The sequence below is a fragment of the Pinus tabuliformis genome, chromosome 5_2 (assembly GCF_031772625.1).
Source record: "Pinus tabuliformis cultivar Carrire ecotype Pingquan chromosome 5_2, CPIR1, whole genome shotgun sequence".
Taxonomy (NCBI): Eukaryota; Viridiplantae; Streptophyta; class Pinopsida; order Pinales; family Pinaceae; genus Pinus; species Pinus tabuliformis.
In genome coordinates, this window is record NC_142306.1 from 268,045,705 (window position 1) to 268,065,091 (window position 19,387).

At 33.9% G+C, this 19,387-nt stretch overlaps 1 protein-coding gene and 2 pseudogenes across 1 annotated transcript; 1 reads left to right on the forward strand and 2 right to left on the reverse strand.

Annotated features, from left to right (window-relative positions):
• Positions 1-5,381: 5,381 nt before the first annotated feature.
• Positions 5,382-5,831, reverse strand: LOC149158548 (cytochrome P450 750A1 pseudogene; annotated as a pseudogene).
• A 101-nt stretch (positions 5,832-5,932) lies between these two features.
• Positions 5,933-7,258, reverse strand: LOC149158549 (cytochrome P450 750A1 pseudogene; annotated as a pseudogene).
• Positions 7,259-15,434: 8,176 nt separating this feature from the next.
• Positions 15,435-16,959, forward strand: LOC149158550 (bidirectional sugar transporter SWEET3b-like). Its single transcript, XM_089434031.1, has 4 exons — positions 15,435-15,536; positions 16,011-16,172; positions 16,262-16,381; positions 16,639-16,959. The coding sequence occupies exons 1-4, from the start codon at positions 15,435-15,437 to the stop codon at positions 16,957-16,959; spliced, it is 705 nt and encodes a 234-aa protein (XP_089290157.1).
• Positions 16,960-19,387: the final 2,428 nt, after the last annotated feature.

The following is a 19,387-nucleotide window of genomic DNA, read 5'->3' on the forward strand; positions in this document are numbered from 1 at the left end:
GATTTACATGGCTGCTTTTATTCCACTCTGTATCTTTGTAAAAATATTACGTTAATAAAAATAGTTTCAAATTGAATAGGAATTCAAAAGTTTATAACTTTCTTGCTGAAAATTGATAAATTCTTTATAACTGTATTCAGCAGATTTGCCTTAAAGGCAGATCATAGCTCTGTCCCCTCAAAACAACCGACATGAATACATCGATATGGTGGTCCCAGCCTTGTCACCACTTCTTTCTGATTCAATTCCATTCTGAAGAGGTCAAAACTACCTGTGTCTTTGTCCAAATCTTAGTTTAAATAGAGCAGTTCCATATTGAATAGAATTCAAGAGCTTATAACCTTACTGAAAATTGTTGGATCCTTTACAGCTGCAATAAGAACCGATAGTAGCATGTCTTGGGAAATCCTGTTGCAAATATTCCGTGTATGAATTGTCAATGTCTTGACTGAAGCCATTCCACTCTGGAAGAAGTCAAAAGCTACCTGTGTGTTTCTGTACTAGTTTAAAATTAAATAGAATTCAAAAACTTCTTATAACTTTTTTTTTGTTTGTGAAAATCGTTAGATTTTTTTTATATATAGAGGATTGTAGAATATATATATATATATATTATATATATTTTCCTCTCTCTTCTCTTTTTCCGGAAAAAAGAGGAAGCAACGCTCACTGGTAGATATCAAGATGGATATGGTTGCTGCTTCTCACTATGCCTTATTGCTTTCATAGGTGCACAACTTCGTTCACCGCCTTCAGACTTGCAGGTATTTCTAAGACTTGTTTTCCATTAAAATAATAATAATAATAATGGATTGAACACTATATGCAGTGAATTATTGTTTTATGTTCAAGATAATGGATAGACTTTAATATTTTTAAGTTCTGGCTGGTAGCTATCTGCTTTTTGGATAAATCTTATATTTATTTAGATGTCAGGATTGATATCCATGTTACTTATTCTTTCATAGGTGCACAACTTCATTCACTGCCTTTAGACATGCAGGGATTTCTGAAACTTGTTTTCCATAAAGATAATGGATCAAACACTATATGCATTGAATTATTGTTTTATGTTCAAGATGATGGATAGTCTTTAATATTTTTATTTTCTGGTTGGTAGCTATCTGTCAATGTCTCACCTTGCTTAACAAGGCTAATCTCATTCCATTCTGGAAGAGGTCAAAAACTAGCTGCCTACCCGTGTCTCTGTAAATCTTAGTTTAAAAAAGAACTAATTTCATTTTGAATAGAATTCAAAAACTTAGAACCTTTTTATTGAAGACTCTGAAATATGCTTATGATTATATTAAAAACAAATACTAAAAGGTCTGCATTAAGAAAATATATTTTCTATCAGGGATTGTTCTTGGTTATGTCAAGAGCAGCAAAGCTGTCTAGATGGATATGGACGTTGCTCCTTAGCCTAAGGAATTACTAATTTCATATATGCACAGCTTCATTCACAGCCTTTGGACTTGTATGTATTTTTTTTCTTTTTCTATTAGGATAGTGGATGATGGATGGAGACTATACAATGGATTATTGTTATATCTCAAGATAATTGATAGGTTTGGTTGTCTTTATAAATGTTATGGTTATTATCCATGAATTTTTTAATCAATTTTATATTTTATTTATTGTAGTAATGAGTTTAAAGCAATGAATCATAGATGCAGAAAGATAATTTATATTTGAGTTATTTACCACTAAAATTTATTTGTGTGTGTTTTTTAAGTAATAGAACACTTCCAATCCGCCTCAGTGATGTAGTGAACGAAAATTTGTATTATCATTTGCTTATGAATCTCTACAATGCTTAGTGCAGAGAGGAGAAACGGAAATGTTAGAGAGAGCATGGAAAAATGTTAGACAGAGTATTTTCCTGACAAGTAGAACTTAGTCAGGAAAATTTTTCCTTCATATTCGTGTTTCAAATCTTCCAGGTACAAATTTTCAATGTCCCCCTTAAAAAGGGTTGTTCCCATTCCATTCTGGAAGAAGTCAAAATGGTCTATGTTTCTTTGCCCAAATCTTAGTTTAGAGAGTGGTTTCATATTGAATAGGATTCAAAAGCTTATAACCTTCTTGTTAAATATTGTTAGATTCATTATAATTGCATTTAGAACAGATTATTCCATTCGGGAAGATGAAAAAAACTAATTGTATCTTTCTAAAAAATCTAAAATTAATAAAATTCAAAAGTTTATAACCTTCTCTTTGAAAATTGATACATTCTTTACCACAGTCACACTTGCCCAGCGAAGACAAAAGGAGAATCTTTTCCTCCCAATTTCTAATGGCAGCGTCATAGATGCCAAACTCATTATTAGACCTTTAAGAGACTAGTTGTATCTGAAGCCCATTCTTGAAAACAAGCAGTCCACTTTCTGACAAAATCCATATTTTCAGACAAATGGAATAGCTCCTTTTTTGTACTCTATATTGCTGGCAATTGTACAACTTTTTACATGACACGGTCTTCAGAATTTTGTGAAATATGTCAGAATATACTTAAGACATCTGATACCTTTAAGAGTATCGCATAGGTTGGAGGGAGGGATATTTCTGACAAAACAATGACCTACACGAAATAGGGGTGCCCTGGAGTAGCGCTAAACAATAAGGACTACGGATAAATAGGTAGGGGTGCGCGACGTCCTACCAGCAAAAGCGTTGGGTGTACTTAGCCAAACCAAAAAGCGATGTGTACCCAGCTGTACATGGGAAGAGGTGGTTTCAGGGTACTTCATAAGGCAAGGGCTAACCAGCCTGCCATAGGGCATTAAATGCCCAGGAATATGCATGCTCTATAACAAAATAACACCCAGTCTTTACTTTTAATTTATGTAGCCACCAAGGACTGTGTGTTATTTTGTTATAGAGCATGCATATACCTGGGCATTTAATGCCCTATGGCAAGCTGGTTAGCCCTTGCCTAATGGAAAGAACGTTCAGGGAAAGAGGGTAGTACACAAAAATTATTTACTACTTTAATTTGACTTGAAACCATCGCATAGATTATAAGAGCTGAGGATTATCTCGAAAGCTATACAGATTTATCAAACTTATTAGTGTAGTTTAGATTTATTATTAGTTTATTTAGCCGATAAGTCTTTTTATGCATCAACAATTGTCAACATTTTTACTCTGCGTCGTTCGATCAAGTGAGACACTTTCAACCGTTGATTTGAAGTGTCATCTGGCAAGCATGCACTATACTTCGAATGCTTTTTCCAAATATCGGTTGAGTTGCCTTCTTTTCACCTCCGAGTTATGCGGTGCATTGAACCTGGCCCTATTACACAAAAACTATGATCCCTTGAAGGCCCTCAGTGTTACTACATAGAGTTCCTTTGTGTCACTTTCCTGATCGCCTTTGTTGTCCATTACTTCGTGGGCCGACGGCAAAACGAGCAAATCACCTTAGCCTGGGCAACGTAATTTGCAACGAAGGACGGGGTCTTTGAGAAAAATTTTAGTTTATTAGGTACCGGGGATGGAAACGATACTCCCTTGCTGCTGAAAGAAGGACAGAATGTCTTCAAGTTTTATGCCAGTGGGCGCCGATATTGCCAGGGCTTGTTGGCGACCATGGAGCTTTAGAGCAGGCATGATTTGATCTCGAGGATGTATAATTCTATAGTGCCTTGTAGGGATGAGGTAAATATTGAGGTTTATGTGAATGAGGATGGTATGGATGCTGTCGTATTTGCGCTGGCCAGGAAGAACGCTGCCAAGAGTATGCACAAGGATACCAGGGATCTCCAACAGTGTGCCAGCTTGCTTACGCCGCCTTCGAACCAGAAGTGGCTCAGCAAGGAGCTCATTGCAATTTCTGAGTCGCAGATCCTGTTTTCTTTCCCCTCATTTTGGTTTAAATTCTGCTTCTTTGTTTTGAGCGATGCCGAACAAACCATCTTTGATGTCAAGAGACTCATTGGGAGAAAGTAAGTACTCTGATCTCTGATTTTCCCATTCATTAGACAATTATATTTATTGCAAGTCCAATTCTTGCCTTGATATTGAACCCACAAGGATGCCAATCATGAAATTGGCATGTTAAGTTAGGGGTCGAGCAACATTCTAGTTGGGGTCAGATCAGGATTTGATTTCTGCCCTGTCCAAACTTCAAGAAAATGATTTCAAACTTTTACTTGATGAGCACAATTAAATGAAAACATTTGTTTTATATAGGTTTGAAGGCAAAGAAGTTCAGAGGGATATGAAACTGGTACCATACAAGATTGTGAACAAAGATGGGAAACCTTATATTCAAGTTCAGGTACGATATGGAGAGACAAAGGTATTTAGCCCTGAGGAAATCAGTTCTATGATTTTGACTAAGATGAAGGAGATTGCAGAAGCATTCCTTGGCAAGACTATAAAGGATGATGTGGTCACTGCACTAGTACCATACAAGATTGTGAACAAAGATGGGAAATCTTATATTCAAGTTCAGGTATGAGATGGAGAGACAAAAGGTATTTAGCCCTAAGGAAATCAGTGCTATGATTTTGACTAAGATGAAGGAGACTGCAAAAGCATTCCTTGGCAAGACTATAAAGGATGCTATGGTGACTGTCCCTAGTATGCTTTCTTTTCAACCTTTTTTTTAATGAGGTTGTGGGTAACCAATTGTTGACTGCGTTGTCACTGTCAACTTGTGGGCTTGCGCAGGTTATTTTATTGATGCACAGCGCCAAGCAACGAAGGATGCCGGTGTTATTGCTGGCTTGAATGTAGCTCGTATTATCAACGAACCCACAGCTGCAGTGATATCTTATGGCATGGACAAGAAGGGTGGAGACAAAAATATTGTTTTTTTTTATCTTGGCGGTGGCATGTTTGATGTCAGCGTTTTGACTATTGATAACAGAGTTTTTGAGGTTTTGGCTACAAATGGTGATAGCCATCTTAGAGGTAATCTGTCTAAACTTTGTCTGGCAGTTTTACATTATGAATTTGAATGTGTGCACGGTGGTTATCATTGACTTTTTTGGTTGGCGTTCGAGCTTTGAACTTACCGGGATGTACACTAATATGTAGGTGAAGACTTTGACCAAAGGATAATGGAATATTTCATCAAATTGATCAAGAAAAAGCACATAAAGGATATTAGTAAGAATAGCATAAATGAAATAAGACATTCAATGTGTTCCTTGTAATATAGATATAATCAAAACATCTAAAGAAAAGTAATTGTACAATGATGCAGTAAAAAAAAACAAGGTTTTTCACAAACCACTTAACTCTTTTAGAAAAATTCAACAATTCCAATTTAATAATCCTATCGGCCTCTCTTTGTACTTTTTGGGACAATCAAAGTAACAAAACCATACAAATTAGGTAGCACAACCAGATACTTCTCAACATACATACCGTCAAAGACCTTCCTTCCTTATCTTTGGAAAAGCAAAGAGCGGAAAATGGCTTGATATAGAAGACCCACCTTCTGTCATATCCAGCTCTGATGGATCACCATCTACTCTCCAGTCAAAAGAGTGCAGCAGCTGAGCTAGTGCAAGGTCAATCATGGAAACAGCCATGGCGGCCCCTGGGCACCCTCTCCTCCCTGCTGAGAAGGGAAGCATCCTGAAATTTGATTGACCTGTCACTAAATCCATAACATGATCATGCTCACCCAATTCATGCATGAATCTCTCTGGCTTGAAAAACAAAGCATCCACACCCCACACTTTGGGATCCCTTCCAATAGTCCACACATTCACGATTACTATTGTTTTTTTAGGTATATTGTATCCGCATACACTCGCAGTCTCTACGGATTCATGGGGAATCGCTAGCGGCCCCGTTGGATGTAATCGCAACATCTATTTCACAACACATTGAAGGAACTTCATCCTTCCCACATCGGATCCGTTTACTTTGCCACGTTTTCCGACGCAGGATTCTATTTCTTGCTGCAACTTTTTCAGGACATGGGATGTCTGAGCAACTCACTCATTTCCCATTCTAACGTGGATGCCGACGTCTCCATTCTAGCGATGAATATGTCCTGTACAAACCAATGGGAAAACAATTTATGTTGTCAATTAAAAATCAATGTAATATTGAATTGCTGAAGTTAATTTATTTGCATCTAGATTCATGGGGTTCTTGGGAATATTTTGAAATTTGAAGGACAGGGTAGAGTGTGGTAAAGAGGGATGTCAATTATGTGACCTTCCAATAGATTTCCTAAATTTACAATAAAAAAGAATCGATTTAGCTGTTTAACTCGATTTAAGATTTCCTATCTACATACAAACATAATCAATTTAACTGCTTCCCGTTTGGCTTTGGTGTCTCCCTTTATATCATTGTTATCAGCTGTCATCTGCAGCAACACATCCACGAAATCTTTAACATGCTCTGCCTCTGCCTCTGCCGGTCCCTGGCTGTGGCCGTCGCTGGAGGGCGTGGCGGCCTGAACATGAAGATGATCGTCTATAATTTTCTCAGCGAAGGCATCGTATGTTTTGCTTATTTCCACCATACGCCGCTTGATGCCTTGCAAGTCCATCCAGTCCACATAAGGAATGAAGTCTCCAATGTTGACATCTCCTAGAGTAGCTGACAACTCTAATAACAGGTGCTTAAATCCTTTGCCATCAGCTCCCAAGTCATCGTCAGAAACTTTCCTCCTGAACAGTATTCGCGAAATTACATTGAAGGAGAGGGTGAAGATGACCTTACTCACATTCACAACAATTGTTTCGTTCTGGCTCTGCTCCCAAATGGACCGGGTAATCGCCGACACCTCTTCCTCTCGCACATTTTTGAAAGACTCGATTCTCTTAGAGGTAAAGAGTTCCAACACGCAGAGCTTCCTCACTTGCCTCCAATAATCTCCATAGGGAGACAGTACCATACCCTTGAAATTGTAGGATAAGTACTTTCCAGCTGCAGTTGCCAGTCGGCTGGCAAATATGGAATCCTGAGTTGTCAGAAAGTGTTTGGCTGTCTCGGAAGAAGAAACTACGACGGTGGGGACAGAGCCTAAGCGGAGAAACGTGATGGGACCATATTTATCAGCCAGGTCTTTCAAAGCATGATGAACAGGGTTCTTCAATTGGTGGAGATTTCCGATGATTAGCCATGGATGGGGTCCTGGAGGAAATCTTCCTCCGTTCCTTCCACCCTTGTGCTGCAATATCCAGTATAACAAGAAGAAAATGAGAGCTCCATATCTAGCCGTTGCCCTCCATGTTGCAGGCAGAGGCGGAGGAAGAGTTTGAGGCAACCAATGAAAATCCATAATGAACTTTCCTCTATCATGTCTGCAACCAAAAGAAAGATGTTTCCCATATTTAAGCGATCCGGGATTCCCTACAGTTGACTATCGGCCAAAAGTTGGTGGGTCATTGTATAATGTTTTATAAAAAATGTTTTTAAAACATTAATATATTTTCATTTTTAAAATTTGATATTTTCAATTTTTATTAGTTGACTATAAAGAATGATATTTTTTATTTTTATTTTTTAAAAGAGAATTATTAAATAAAATATTTAATATAAAAATTTTAAATAATTTGAAATGTTGTTTAGTTATCGTTTTATTGTGTACTAAATACTGCCTATTTAGATTCATTTTAATTTTGGATTTATTAAGTGTTGAGAAGGATCAATTCTCTTTTCACTATTAAAGAGGTTTGCATTTCAAAGAGACCTCTAAAGACACCTCTAAGGACTTGGTAGATCCGGAATTAAAATAGATCTAGGTTGGTATAATATATATATATATATATATATATATATATATAGTTGACATTAAAACATTTTATTTATAATTCACATTAAAATATTAAAACATGTCCCCTCATTTTTTTCATATCAACATATATTTAATTATTTTTATTATTAATATTTTCTAAAATATTACATATCAAATTCATATTAAGCATTAATAGAATTACAAATCTCTTTCGTACATTGAAATAGAAAGTAGCTATTAATAGAATAAGAATCTTTTCAATCTTTCTCTCTATATGTTTTATGTAAAAATATTTTACATAACATGTGTATTGAAATATTTGATTTATAAACTTGTTAAAATTTTCTTTATTATTGATATTTACTCCGTAAGGCGTTTCCCTCTGAAATGAACTCCCCAAACTGCTTTCGTGTCAAAATATGTGCCATTTGATTTTGTTGTTAAAAGATTGGGTAATCATTACCCGTTAATTTGAATTGAGCAATGCTAGCCGCGGCGGTTGTTACTAGGTCATTGGATCCTGCAATAACTGTCAACTATCTTCCTTACGAACTGTCAACCGACTTAACTTATTATATCGATAATATTTTGCTAAGTGAACAAATTTTTTCTTCAAATTTTCAGGTATGCTTCTTTCATTAATTTTGCGAGTCTGTAACTTGATCTTGCATTGTAAGTTTTGATTTACGCTGATATCAATAATATTTTGCTCTATGAACAAGGTTTTTCTTCATATTTTAAGGTTAGGCAACTGGTATTTCAAAGGCAGAGGTGCATCTATTGCAGATCATTAATTGGATCAATAGTTTTCCGGGCTCAAATTTGTAAGGTATGTATCGTATTCTTGTACTCTTAGCCCCCTTGCATGTGCATTACTTGCTAATGCCTGAGAGAGGATTTCGATGGTGATTTTCGCGCCAGTAATGAGAGTTTTGTTTTCTTGAGCATTTTCTGTTTGCTCGAAAGTGCCTCTCTGAGATGGCCGAGGTTTTGTTCTGGGTTTGGTAGATATCACTGGATTTTTTGTTTCTGGGTGTCGCAGTAGTCCAGCATTTGTTTAGGGTATGACTGCTATTTTTAGCACAAATCAACTGGGATTTATATTTTTGTAGTTGCTTTTATTAATAGTAAATAGTGCAATGGTTATAGAATGTAATCTCCTTGGGTATTTTTTTGGGAGGGATATGGCATTGCATGGTAACTATGTTATTACATGACAACAGTTCTTTGGGGAAGGAAAAATGTCAAGCGGTGGGTTTCATGTGCTGCATCTTGTGAGACCATTTCTTTCAATCTTACCAGCAGTCCAGACAGCTGAACGAAAAATACCCTTTAGGGAGAAGGTTCTTTAAATTGTAATCTCCCTTTTAATCTTTCTCGTATGTAGTCAGTTGCCTCTATATGGAATACATTCAGCAACCGGTGCGGATCCATTCTATTGGATGCATGTAATTCTGGCATAAATGTGCGCATCAATCAGTTTGATAAAAACGGAAAGAAGAAAAGAGGAGTTGGAGGTTATAGTTTAAAGTCGATCAACACTAATCAAATTCGTTAGCAATTTTGATAAAAACAGAAAGAAGAAAATAGGAGTTGGAGGTTATATTTTAGAGTGGATCAACACTAATCAAATTCGTTAGCATTTTTGGGACAGCGACAGACGTAAGGAATAATTTAATGACTTTTGAGATACACGTGGTCTTGTAGTACATCACGATTGTGGGAAGAGATTTAATGACTTTTGAGATACACGTGGTCTTGTAGTACATCACGATTGTGGGAAGAGTTCATGCTGGCGGAGAGAAATGATATTCATGGGAGCAATTTATTTCAATACCAGAACTATCTATGCAATAATCTTATCTTAGCGTCTTGTTTGTCAAGTTTTCCCAATTGCGTATGCAGACAGTATGTTAAAAATGACAATATGTTAAAAATGAACGTAATAAAAGCGAGCACTGGTTAAATATTGTCCAGGTGTGACAAGATGCCCTGCATTACATTCCGTATATCTGTATATTCTGTATCTTTGAAGTCTGGACAACTATCACAATTTGCAAGTTGTCGTATATCCATATATTCTGTATGCATTCCGTATATCCGTATATTCTGTATCTTTGAAGTTTGGACAACTATCACAATTTGCAAGTTGCCGTATATCCGTATATTCTGTATCTTTGAAGTCTAGACAACTATTACAATTTTCAAGTTGCAACTAAGGTTCCGTATATCTATATATTCTGTATATTTGAAGTCTGGACAACTATCACAATTTGTAGGTTGCAACTAAGGTGCATTGAATATGCTTCGATGTACTTTTAAGGTCATTATCATTAATAAAACAAAACAAGTACATGAGATATCGTTGACATCCATGTGGGATAATTTAAAATATAATTGAAAGTGCTAAATGGTGTTTTTAAAAGTTGTTTATTAATGATATTAATAAAAAAATAGTGAACATGTACATGACATATCGTTGACATTCATGTGGGATAATTTAAAATATAATTGAAAGTGCAAAATGGTATTTTTAGAAGTTGTTTATTTAGATTTTTGTTTAATTAATAATATTTCATCTATATTAAATATATTATAATTATTAATAATTAAAAAATAAAATAACAATTATTATAATTTAAAGTTATGAGAATATTTCATAGTACCCATTCATACATAACTTACTCTATATAATTTGGCACATTATTGCATACGTTTTTTGTTAGTTTACTACATATTTTAAAAATAATTATTTTAAATATTACAATGACTTATTAAAAATTGAAATTTAAGAAAAATGATCTTAGCATGCATTATTTGAACAAAATATTGCAGCTTGAAGACTCTTTTATGTGATATGTCTTAGCCCTATTCAAAGTTGTAAAGTGTGTTTTTTGATGATCTCCTTGTTACTAGTGGTAATGCTTCAAAGGACAAGGGAAGTGCTTTGATAGACAACAAGATGGGGCAATGGAGCAAAAATGATGGGAGTTGAATAAAATCAAGTGGTCAACTGAAGAAGAATGGGGTTCATGTGAGGATGGGAATGCTCTTTTTGATGGCAGGTCACATCCATTGCAACAATTCGGATATAACACACATCCACTCTAGGATTTAGTGTTTCTTGGCTCCATGATGAAAATAGTGAAGACAAAATACATGAAAATAATGACGACAAAATACATGTTAATCTGTTACTTGTGTTCTTTTATGGAAGTTTTGTAATGAATGAACTAAATGTGTTCTTTGATGGAAGTTTTGTAATGAATGATTGAAAAATACATGGTGAGAGAAAAATGCATATTATGCTAATTAAGGAACGTTTTTCACTTGTTGAACTTGTAGTATACATGTTAATCTATTACTTGTGTTCTTTGATGGAAGTTTTGTAATGAATGAACGAAATGTGTTCTTTGATGGAAGTTTTGTAATGAATGATTGAAAAATACATGGTGAGAGAAAAATGCATATTATGCTAATTAAGGAACGTTTTTCACTTGTTGAACTTGTAGTATTGAATTTAACACACTAACACTTTACAACAATGAACTAACAATCTTCATGATGAAAATAATAATATCGAAGATTTATCTACATAATGAAAAAGGAAATATGGGATATTCCAATCACGTTCCGAGGCATTTTTTAAAATGTGGATGTGAGAAAAGGTTGTTGTGGAAGGTGTTGTTTGTATATGGGAAATTTCTTGATCATGGTGTGTAATCTTAATGTTGATAGGTGGAAGGTGTTGTTTGTATATGGGAAATTTCCTGATCATGGTGTGTAATCCTAATGTTGATAGATATGTCTACTTTAAAATGTGGATGTGAGAAAGGTTGTTGTGGAAGGTGTTGTTTGTATATGAGAAATTTCCTGATCATTGTGTGTAATCCTAATGTTGATAGATATGTCTACTAAGTGGTTCTAGTTAATGGGGCATTGATGTGAGCATTCAATATATTTTTATTCTTTATCAAAGTATTTTTTTGTTGTATTTTCGTAATTCAATTTATGCCTTACGGCATTTCCTTTGCAACATTTGATACAAATGCTAATTTTATAAATAAATTCAAATATAAATCTCTTAAATATCTATATCTGCAATAACAGCTGTGGAACGTCATTGAGATCATTAAGATATGAGTAGTGTTCTCATTTTCCTTAATGGAACAGAATACCATGTTAAATATCCTTATATGTTTGGAATTTAAATGAGCCGATGGATCTGATAGCCAGCCTTTCTGTCCCTTTCGCTCATGTGGATTTCGCACTTACATTAAGATGTATGAGCACTCATTCCACGCAAGCGTAGTCATCGTTGGAACTGTTCTTTTTCTAATATCCATGGATTCTGCACCAGTAGTGTGTATCGTTGAATGCAAATGCGCTCCATCTCTTCTTTGTGAAGTAGAAATCAATCACATTACGTTACTATTTTCAGGTACAGTGAGCGATGAGACGTGATGGTGTTGTGCACGGATTACGGGTACACAGAAATCAAGTGGACTATTACCATCAACGCTAATGCATGGGAACTGGAAAACAGATTTTCCACACCAATAACGCTGTTGCAATGCGCCGATTCTTATTTCCAACTCTATAGCTGTATAGCATTATAAATGCGTAAGGGAAATAGCGTTCTTCCGCTCGCCCTCTCTCCACAGCGCTTGAACAAATACTCTCTCCACAACACTTCAACAAATAAATGAAGTGTGGAAAAAGAAAGGCTAGCGCTATTTCCCTGTCAGCCGCATTTATAATGCTATATGGTTGGAAATAGCCGTTGCGATTACCTCTGCACGTAGTTTTCATCCGACGGCGTGCATTTTGTAGGGAAAGTGCGGAGCCACACTGCGAGTCGCAAAGAATCCCTTCCTCCGCCTATCTCATTACACCTAACTCTCTGGATACCACCACCTTTTCTTTTCTTTTTTTGTCTTTTGTAATCACTGGCAAAGAATCCTTTCCTGCATGTGTCTGATTATTTTCACGTACATACCTCTGGAAACAATTACAGGCAATTACAGCTGCTCTCCAGCACCATTCCACCCACAAGGAATATGTACGTACCTACCAGCGTTCAAGTCAAATTTATTCCCCTGAAACATGTAAGTTTTAAAGTTTTCTTTTCCATTCGACGTGGATTTCAGGGTTGACGATATCGTGGCGCCGAAGGATTTTGGCATTTTTTTCGTTTAAAAATGGAATAGGATGTATCGTCTCTGAAAGTAGATAAAGGATGATAAGAATTTAGCTTGTTTGATGCGTAGTTAATTTTGCCTTTCACAGTTATCAGATATTTTTAATATTTAATTATATATATGTTTTTGCCGGATATAATCGGTCCTGTAAATCGAATATTTTTTTGTTCACATTACTTCTTCATAAATCAATTTTTGGTTCATTTGACATGGATTGTTTTTATTTTATATTTTCTGAATTTTAATTTTATAATACGTTTTCACTCATTAAATTTTTAATTCATTTGACATGTATTGTTGTTATTTTTTATTTATTTATTTTTAATTTGACATGTCTTGTTGTTATTTTTTATTTATTTATTTTTATAATTTAGATTAGACAATATTAAAAAAAAATTATCAAATAAATAATTTTATAATTGAATTAAAATTTTAAATTATTTTTATATTTTTGGTTTTAATTAATTAAAGCAATAATTATTAAAAATTTAAAAAATGAAAAAAATTGTCTTTTTTGAATTTGTAAAAAAAAAAAGTTGATTTATTTTATAATGTTTGTTTCTTTGAAATATGAAAAGTAATGTCAAAAATACTTTGAAGTGCTGTTTTAGACAAGAAGATATTTATTTTGATGAAAAGATTGGTTTACTTTATAATGTTTGGTATCATGAAACATAAAAATTAAAACAAAAAATACTTTGAAGTGTTACTTTATACAAGAAGACATATTGGACGCATGAATAAAAAAATCTTTGCAAGTTCTCCTTTAAAACAAAAAGAATAAATGAGAAGTACTAATTGAGATTTTAGATTTTAGAAATCATTATATTCATCCTCCTTTTGGTGGAGGTGAAGTAGAGAAAGAAGAAATGATTAGAATGATTGAGTATTTATATGAATTTTATAAGATAGATATTAAGAATTAGATTCTAAAAGATAAAAAATTGGAGAAAGTTATTTGTAAAATAAATTACTAGATATTAAAGACTACTTATAAAAATAAAGATTCTATCCACGTAAGACATAACATTCACATTACACACAACAACATTCTTTTTTGAAATATTTATATGTCCAAAACATTTAGTTCATAGAAAATTGTCCATACATTATAGGAAAAAAAATTTAAAATAAAATAATGGTACATTATCTTAAATACAACTAATTCAAAAATAAATTTATTAAAAATAATATCTATATCTATCTATCTCTATATATAATGGTCCATAACAAAACTTGATATATAATGGTTCATAACAAAACAAAAAATGAGCACTATAAATTAATAAATGTCTTTGCTAAAGAGTTTTATTAATTCTTTTATATGTATTTTAATAATAAAATAAAAGTTGGCATTTTATCTTTTATTAATATATTTAATTCATCAATCATTTTCAAACTTGTCAACTTTATTTTGGAAAAACTTGGCATACAAATCTATTCTTTAACCCACTTTACGCATACAAATTTGAAAATAAGCTACAAACCCACTCTCTTCATAATATTCTGAAGACTAATTTCCAATTTGATTTCCTGCCCGATCACTATTGATAACTCCGAAATTTCATATTTACACGGGCAAACTTTATAATAATAATTTGTTTTTGGATAAATAAATGATAAAATAGAACCAAATACTATAATTTATAATTTTTTGTCTCGACTCTCGGAAGCTACACTAAAACTTACCCTGCTGTCACTAATCGATTTTTTATGTCTCTCAGCAGCTACAGGGAGAGCACTTGCAGTAAAACTTACCCGGCCGTCATTGTTCGATTTTGCTGACATAGAAATGGCTTGCGTGAAATCTGGAGAGCGAGCTTGATGGAATCAACGTAATGATAAATAACAAATGAGATCTGAGGTTGAGGTTGGTGTAGTGGTTGCCAGTGAAGAAACAAAGGCCACCATTCCACGTCGCTTAGACATGCCATGACCTCATGTGGGCCATGATGGAACCGAAAGCGATACCTCGTGAATTCCTTTGTCTAAATTCCTCTGTAAATAGCTCTGAATCCCTTGGCTTGTTGCATCATTCCTTCTCTGTCTCGTTACCCACTCCATTTGGGTTCTGTTAGACTCTTCACAGGAGAAAAATGAGGAGCTACCTGCTTATAGTAGTTGGCATTCTAGGTCCTTGCTCATCCTCTCCACTCTTTTTAAGTTTTAAGCAAATTTCCAGTTGCTGGATTTTAGGTTTCTGGTTTGATTTAAGCTGAATTGATGCCTGAAAACGGGAGCACTCCGTGCTGTTTTATGTAACAGGAAATGCGGCATCCTTGCTATTGTATGGAGCACCAATGTAAGATTTGTCACTTTTATTATGAGTACCTGCCTTATAATTTCCGCAAAGAAGTGTATGCCAAATAATAGTTCGATGTTGTAAATGTTTTGATGCAGGGTCACATTTAGGAGAGTGATAAGAAATTAATCGACAGAGAGTTTCTCAGTGTTCCCATATGCGATAGCTCTGCTAAATTCTCTGCTCTACTCGTGGTATGGCTCGCCTCTGATTAGTCATGGTCTGTAACATCTTGGTGTTGACCATCAATGGGGTCGGAATTGTGCTGGAGTTTATATTTGTTTGCATCTTTCTGAAATACGCCATACCCACAGCCAAGGCAGGTTTCAACACTCATAGTCTGTTATTATTTGTTCCTTAATAATAATATGCACCAGATGTTTAGACTTTCTGCTATGGCCTTTAAAAGTGGCTGTATATATCAGATTAAACCAGTCTCTATATGTTGTTGTTGGGTTAACAACACCTTTATATGTGACTGTACTTTTACACCGTATAAGGTCATGTTATCTATTTTTGTGACAGATTTCCCTGTGTTGATATTTTTGGATAGATCTCCGCTATCTACATGCATGAATACATGTTAGACATGTATCTGCAGAATGTGTTTATTGTTTCATAATAAAATTACTCTTTTTCCCATGAGCTGGATGTTAGATTAGTAATTAGATTTCTTTGTGTTTTTCTGGGTGAATGAATTGATAAGCATAATATAGATTTCAAAATATTTTCAAAATTTGTAATTGAGATGAAAATGACAATAATGAATAATTGACTCTTTGTTGGTGTGCAGAAAAGAATGGTGAGAACAATGGTGGGTGTGACGTTGGTGTTTGCCTGCATCTCAACAGTTTCTCTGGTTGTTCTTGGGGTTCAGAAGGATAAGAAAAAGCTGGTGGGGATTTCGGGGATGGTTGTCACTGTGGTCATGTATGCTTCTCCACTTTCCGATGCTGTAAGTATGTAAACCCATCCCATGCCATTTTGTCACTTGTCTTCATCGCATGCGTCTTGACATTACTCGCACTGTGAAATGTACAAAAGTGGTCGGTGATAGAGACGAAAAGTGTGGAGTACATGCCCATCCATTTCTCCGTGTTTGCACTGATCAACAGTTGTTTATGGATGATTTACTTCCTTCTCGACAACGACCTCATCCTAGCGGTAACATCATATGCACCACCCTTCTCTGTATATTTGCAGATATATCTGTTCAATTTTGAATTTAGTTGATTACAGATTTCAGGCATATTCTGAGATCTGACTGTCAAGTAGAAATTTCAAAATCTAACTATCAGAGAAAAATTAATTATTTCTATCTTCTCGAGTTCCAAAACATTCTCATATATATTATTTAAAATCGATGTACTAAAGATTGATTTTTAAAATCGGAGTTTTATACTGTGCTGTTGTCAATGCAGTGTCCAAACATAATTGGCATACCATTGGGCATAGGCCAAATAGTGGTGTATTGTATGTACCGGGAGCAGCCATGTAATGAAGCAAAGAAAGTGGGTCCATTTGATCCAGAGATTGGGTTGAAAGAGAAGGCAGTTGCAGAGGAAACAGGTGAACAGAGCCTGGAAATGGTGCAGATCCAGAAGATGAAACATGCCTTCGATTCGGTTGGGGAGAAGTTGGAGGCAGTGATCGAAAATATAAATTTATGGCAGCGCTCCGCAAGTTTGGACTGTGTATGCAACTTTTGTTATACGTTTTCACGAGGGTACGCGAGGTTGTAAGATTTTACTTGAGAACTTTTTATTTACAAAATTAGTATCATATGATTTTCCGCCGTTAGTCATCGAAAGAGCGGATGCGCGAGGTTGTAAGATTTTATTTCAAAATTTTTTACTTACAAATATTAGTATCGTACCGTAATCTGTGCGTTAGCGTGCTCGTCCAATAGTACTTTTTAGCTTTTTAAAAATAATAATTAATTCTTTTTCTAATAATTTTTTTACTTTATAAAGTTTTTCTATATTCCCGCATAAAATTGTATAATTAAGTTTATTAAAAATGGAAGCTGGCCCCACCTCATTTGCAAATGTTTGCAATGATGAGTACTATATATAAATTAATGTTTCCAAAATCGGATTCTGTAAAACTGTTCAAAGGAATGACACTTTTTGGGATTTCAACATTTTTTTTAAGAGAGAAACCCATATATATAACCGAAGTTCTTAGATTACAATATGGCCAAAGTCAGATTACATTATGGTTGAAGCCAATCAGAAATACTACCAAAGTTAACTGATTATACAGTAAAGCCCTCATATATATCGCCCAAGCGAAAAGTCCTCTGCAGAGATCAAACTCGACTAAGAAGAGCGAAAGTCATCTGCCCCAGCCGTCATATTATACACGTCTAATTTCAACATTGCCTGACCCGTTTGCCAATTTTGTTGACTAAAACCTTGAATAGAACTGAAATGTTTAAATACTTTATAAATTAATATTGAAAACATACTAATTATATAAAAGTTACGAATCGCTATTCATATATTTTAAGATTTTGGTATAAGTTGAAAATTTTGTTGACTAAAACCTTGAATAGAACTGAAATGTTTAAATACTTTATAAATTAATATTGAAAACATACTAATTATATAAAAGTTACGAATCGCTATTCATATATTTTAAGATTTTGGTATAAGTTGAAAATACAAGGGATTTTTTGATATTTTAATCACGATAAAAGTTGAAAGTAAAATAATGATACAGATGGATAAGAAAATGATAAAGGAATACTGAATGGAATGATCGGTTTTTACGGGTAATTATGTTATTTAAAATTTTATTATTTTAATAATTATATATTAATTTATAAAAATAATTTTATTAAATCAAATTAGATTAAAGGATCAAATTAATTATATAAATATTATTATTAATATAATAATTATTATTTTTCTTTATTTTAATAATATATATTTTATAACGAAGAATTATTTTAAACTTTTGCAAACAAAACTTTTTAAGGTTTTTTTGGCTTTCAATACAAGTATGATTGTTAATACTATTAAATCTAATAAAGTTATTTATCATATTTTTATATATAATAAAGGTAATTTGGAGGAAGTATTTTTGTATAAATATTTTGGAACCAATATTCATCACAAATTCAATTAGAATCATAATATTGAAAAATGATAAATAGAGGATGGAAAATTTATTATAGGCTTGAAAACAATTATAATTTTTTATTCCTATTATTTTATATGGATGCAAACTTTGTGATGTAGTATCTTTAAAGAGTCCTAAAAATGATAGAGCGTATCAAAAATTATTTTATAACCTATATTCTCAAAATTAAATGAAATATGCTTTATTCTATTCTCAAAGCAAGCCTTTTCCCAATTGGGAGAATAATCGTGAATAAGTTAAACAACATGAAATACAAGAATCTTATTAAAATCTCCTTAAAATCTACCCACAATCACACTCAATTCAAGCGGGGTTGGCCTAAGGATGCCCAATCTTGACTAAATCATCAAGGAATAAATAAAAAGATCATTTGATACAATAAGGACAATATTAAAAATATTATTATATCAAAATTTAAGGAGAAAATGTGGATGTTAACCATTATCATTATCATCATTATTACAACTCTCTAAGTTTGACCTTCAAAATTTTTAGAGGAAAAGTCAAATTCATAAGGCTAAAGAAAATCATTTAATTCCCTTGAAGAACTCAAATATTTACCTTAAAAACATTATGGATACCCTAATGCTATGGACGTCATTTTGAATGTCCCTATAGAGGATGATATTTTTTCTTTGGAAGATATTGAGTTTAGAGTTAAGCAACTCGCTAATGAGAAAGCTAAGGATATTGAAGGCTACCAAGTGCAAATTTGTAAAATGGGAGAACCTATCCCCATCCCACACATACACAAGATATTTAATTTGGCGACGAAGTAAGGCTTCCTTAAACCTTGGACAGGAAGCCTGATTGTACCTATCTTTAAGAGTGGGGATAAAATAATTCCCTCTAATTACAAGACCGTTATGAATAACCACATTTTAGGCAAGTTGTGTGGGCTTATTTTGAAAATAAGATTAGTTTTGGGCTTGAAATCCATGGTAAATGATCTAAAGGCCAAGATGCATTTAGGAGATATCATTCAACCATGAACCATCTTGTTACTCATAGGATAATTGTAAA

Bases quoted from the DNA above. Each gene is read 5' to 3' on its own strand.
- LOC149158550 (XM_089434031.1), top strand. From the start codon at position 15,435: ATGGTCTGTAACATCTTGGTGTTGACCATCAATGGGGTCGGAATTGTG. The intron at 16,173-16,261 runs GTAAGTATGTAA...AATGTACAAAAG, and splicing joins CTTCTCCACTTTCCGATGCT to TGGTCGGTGATAGAGACGAA. The intron at 16,382-16,638 runs GTAACATCATAT...TTGTCAATGCAG, and splicing joins ACAACGACCTCATCCTAGCG to TGTCCAAACATAATTGGCAT.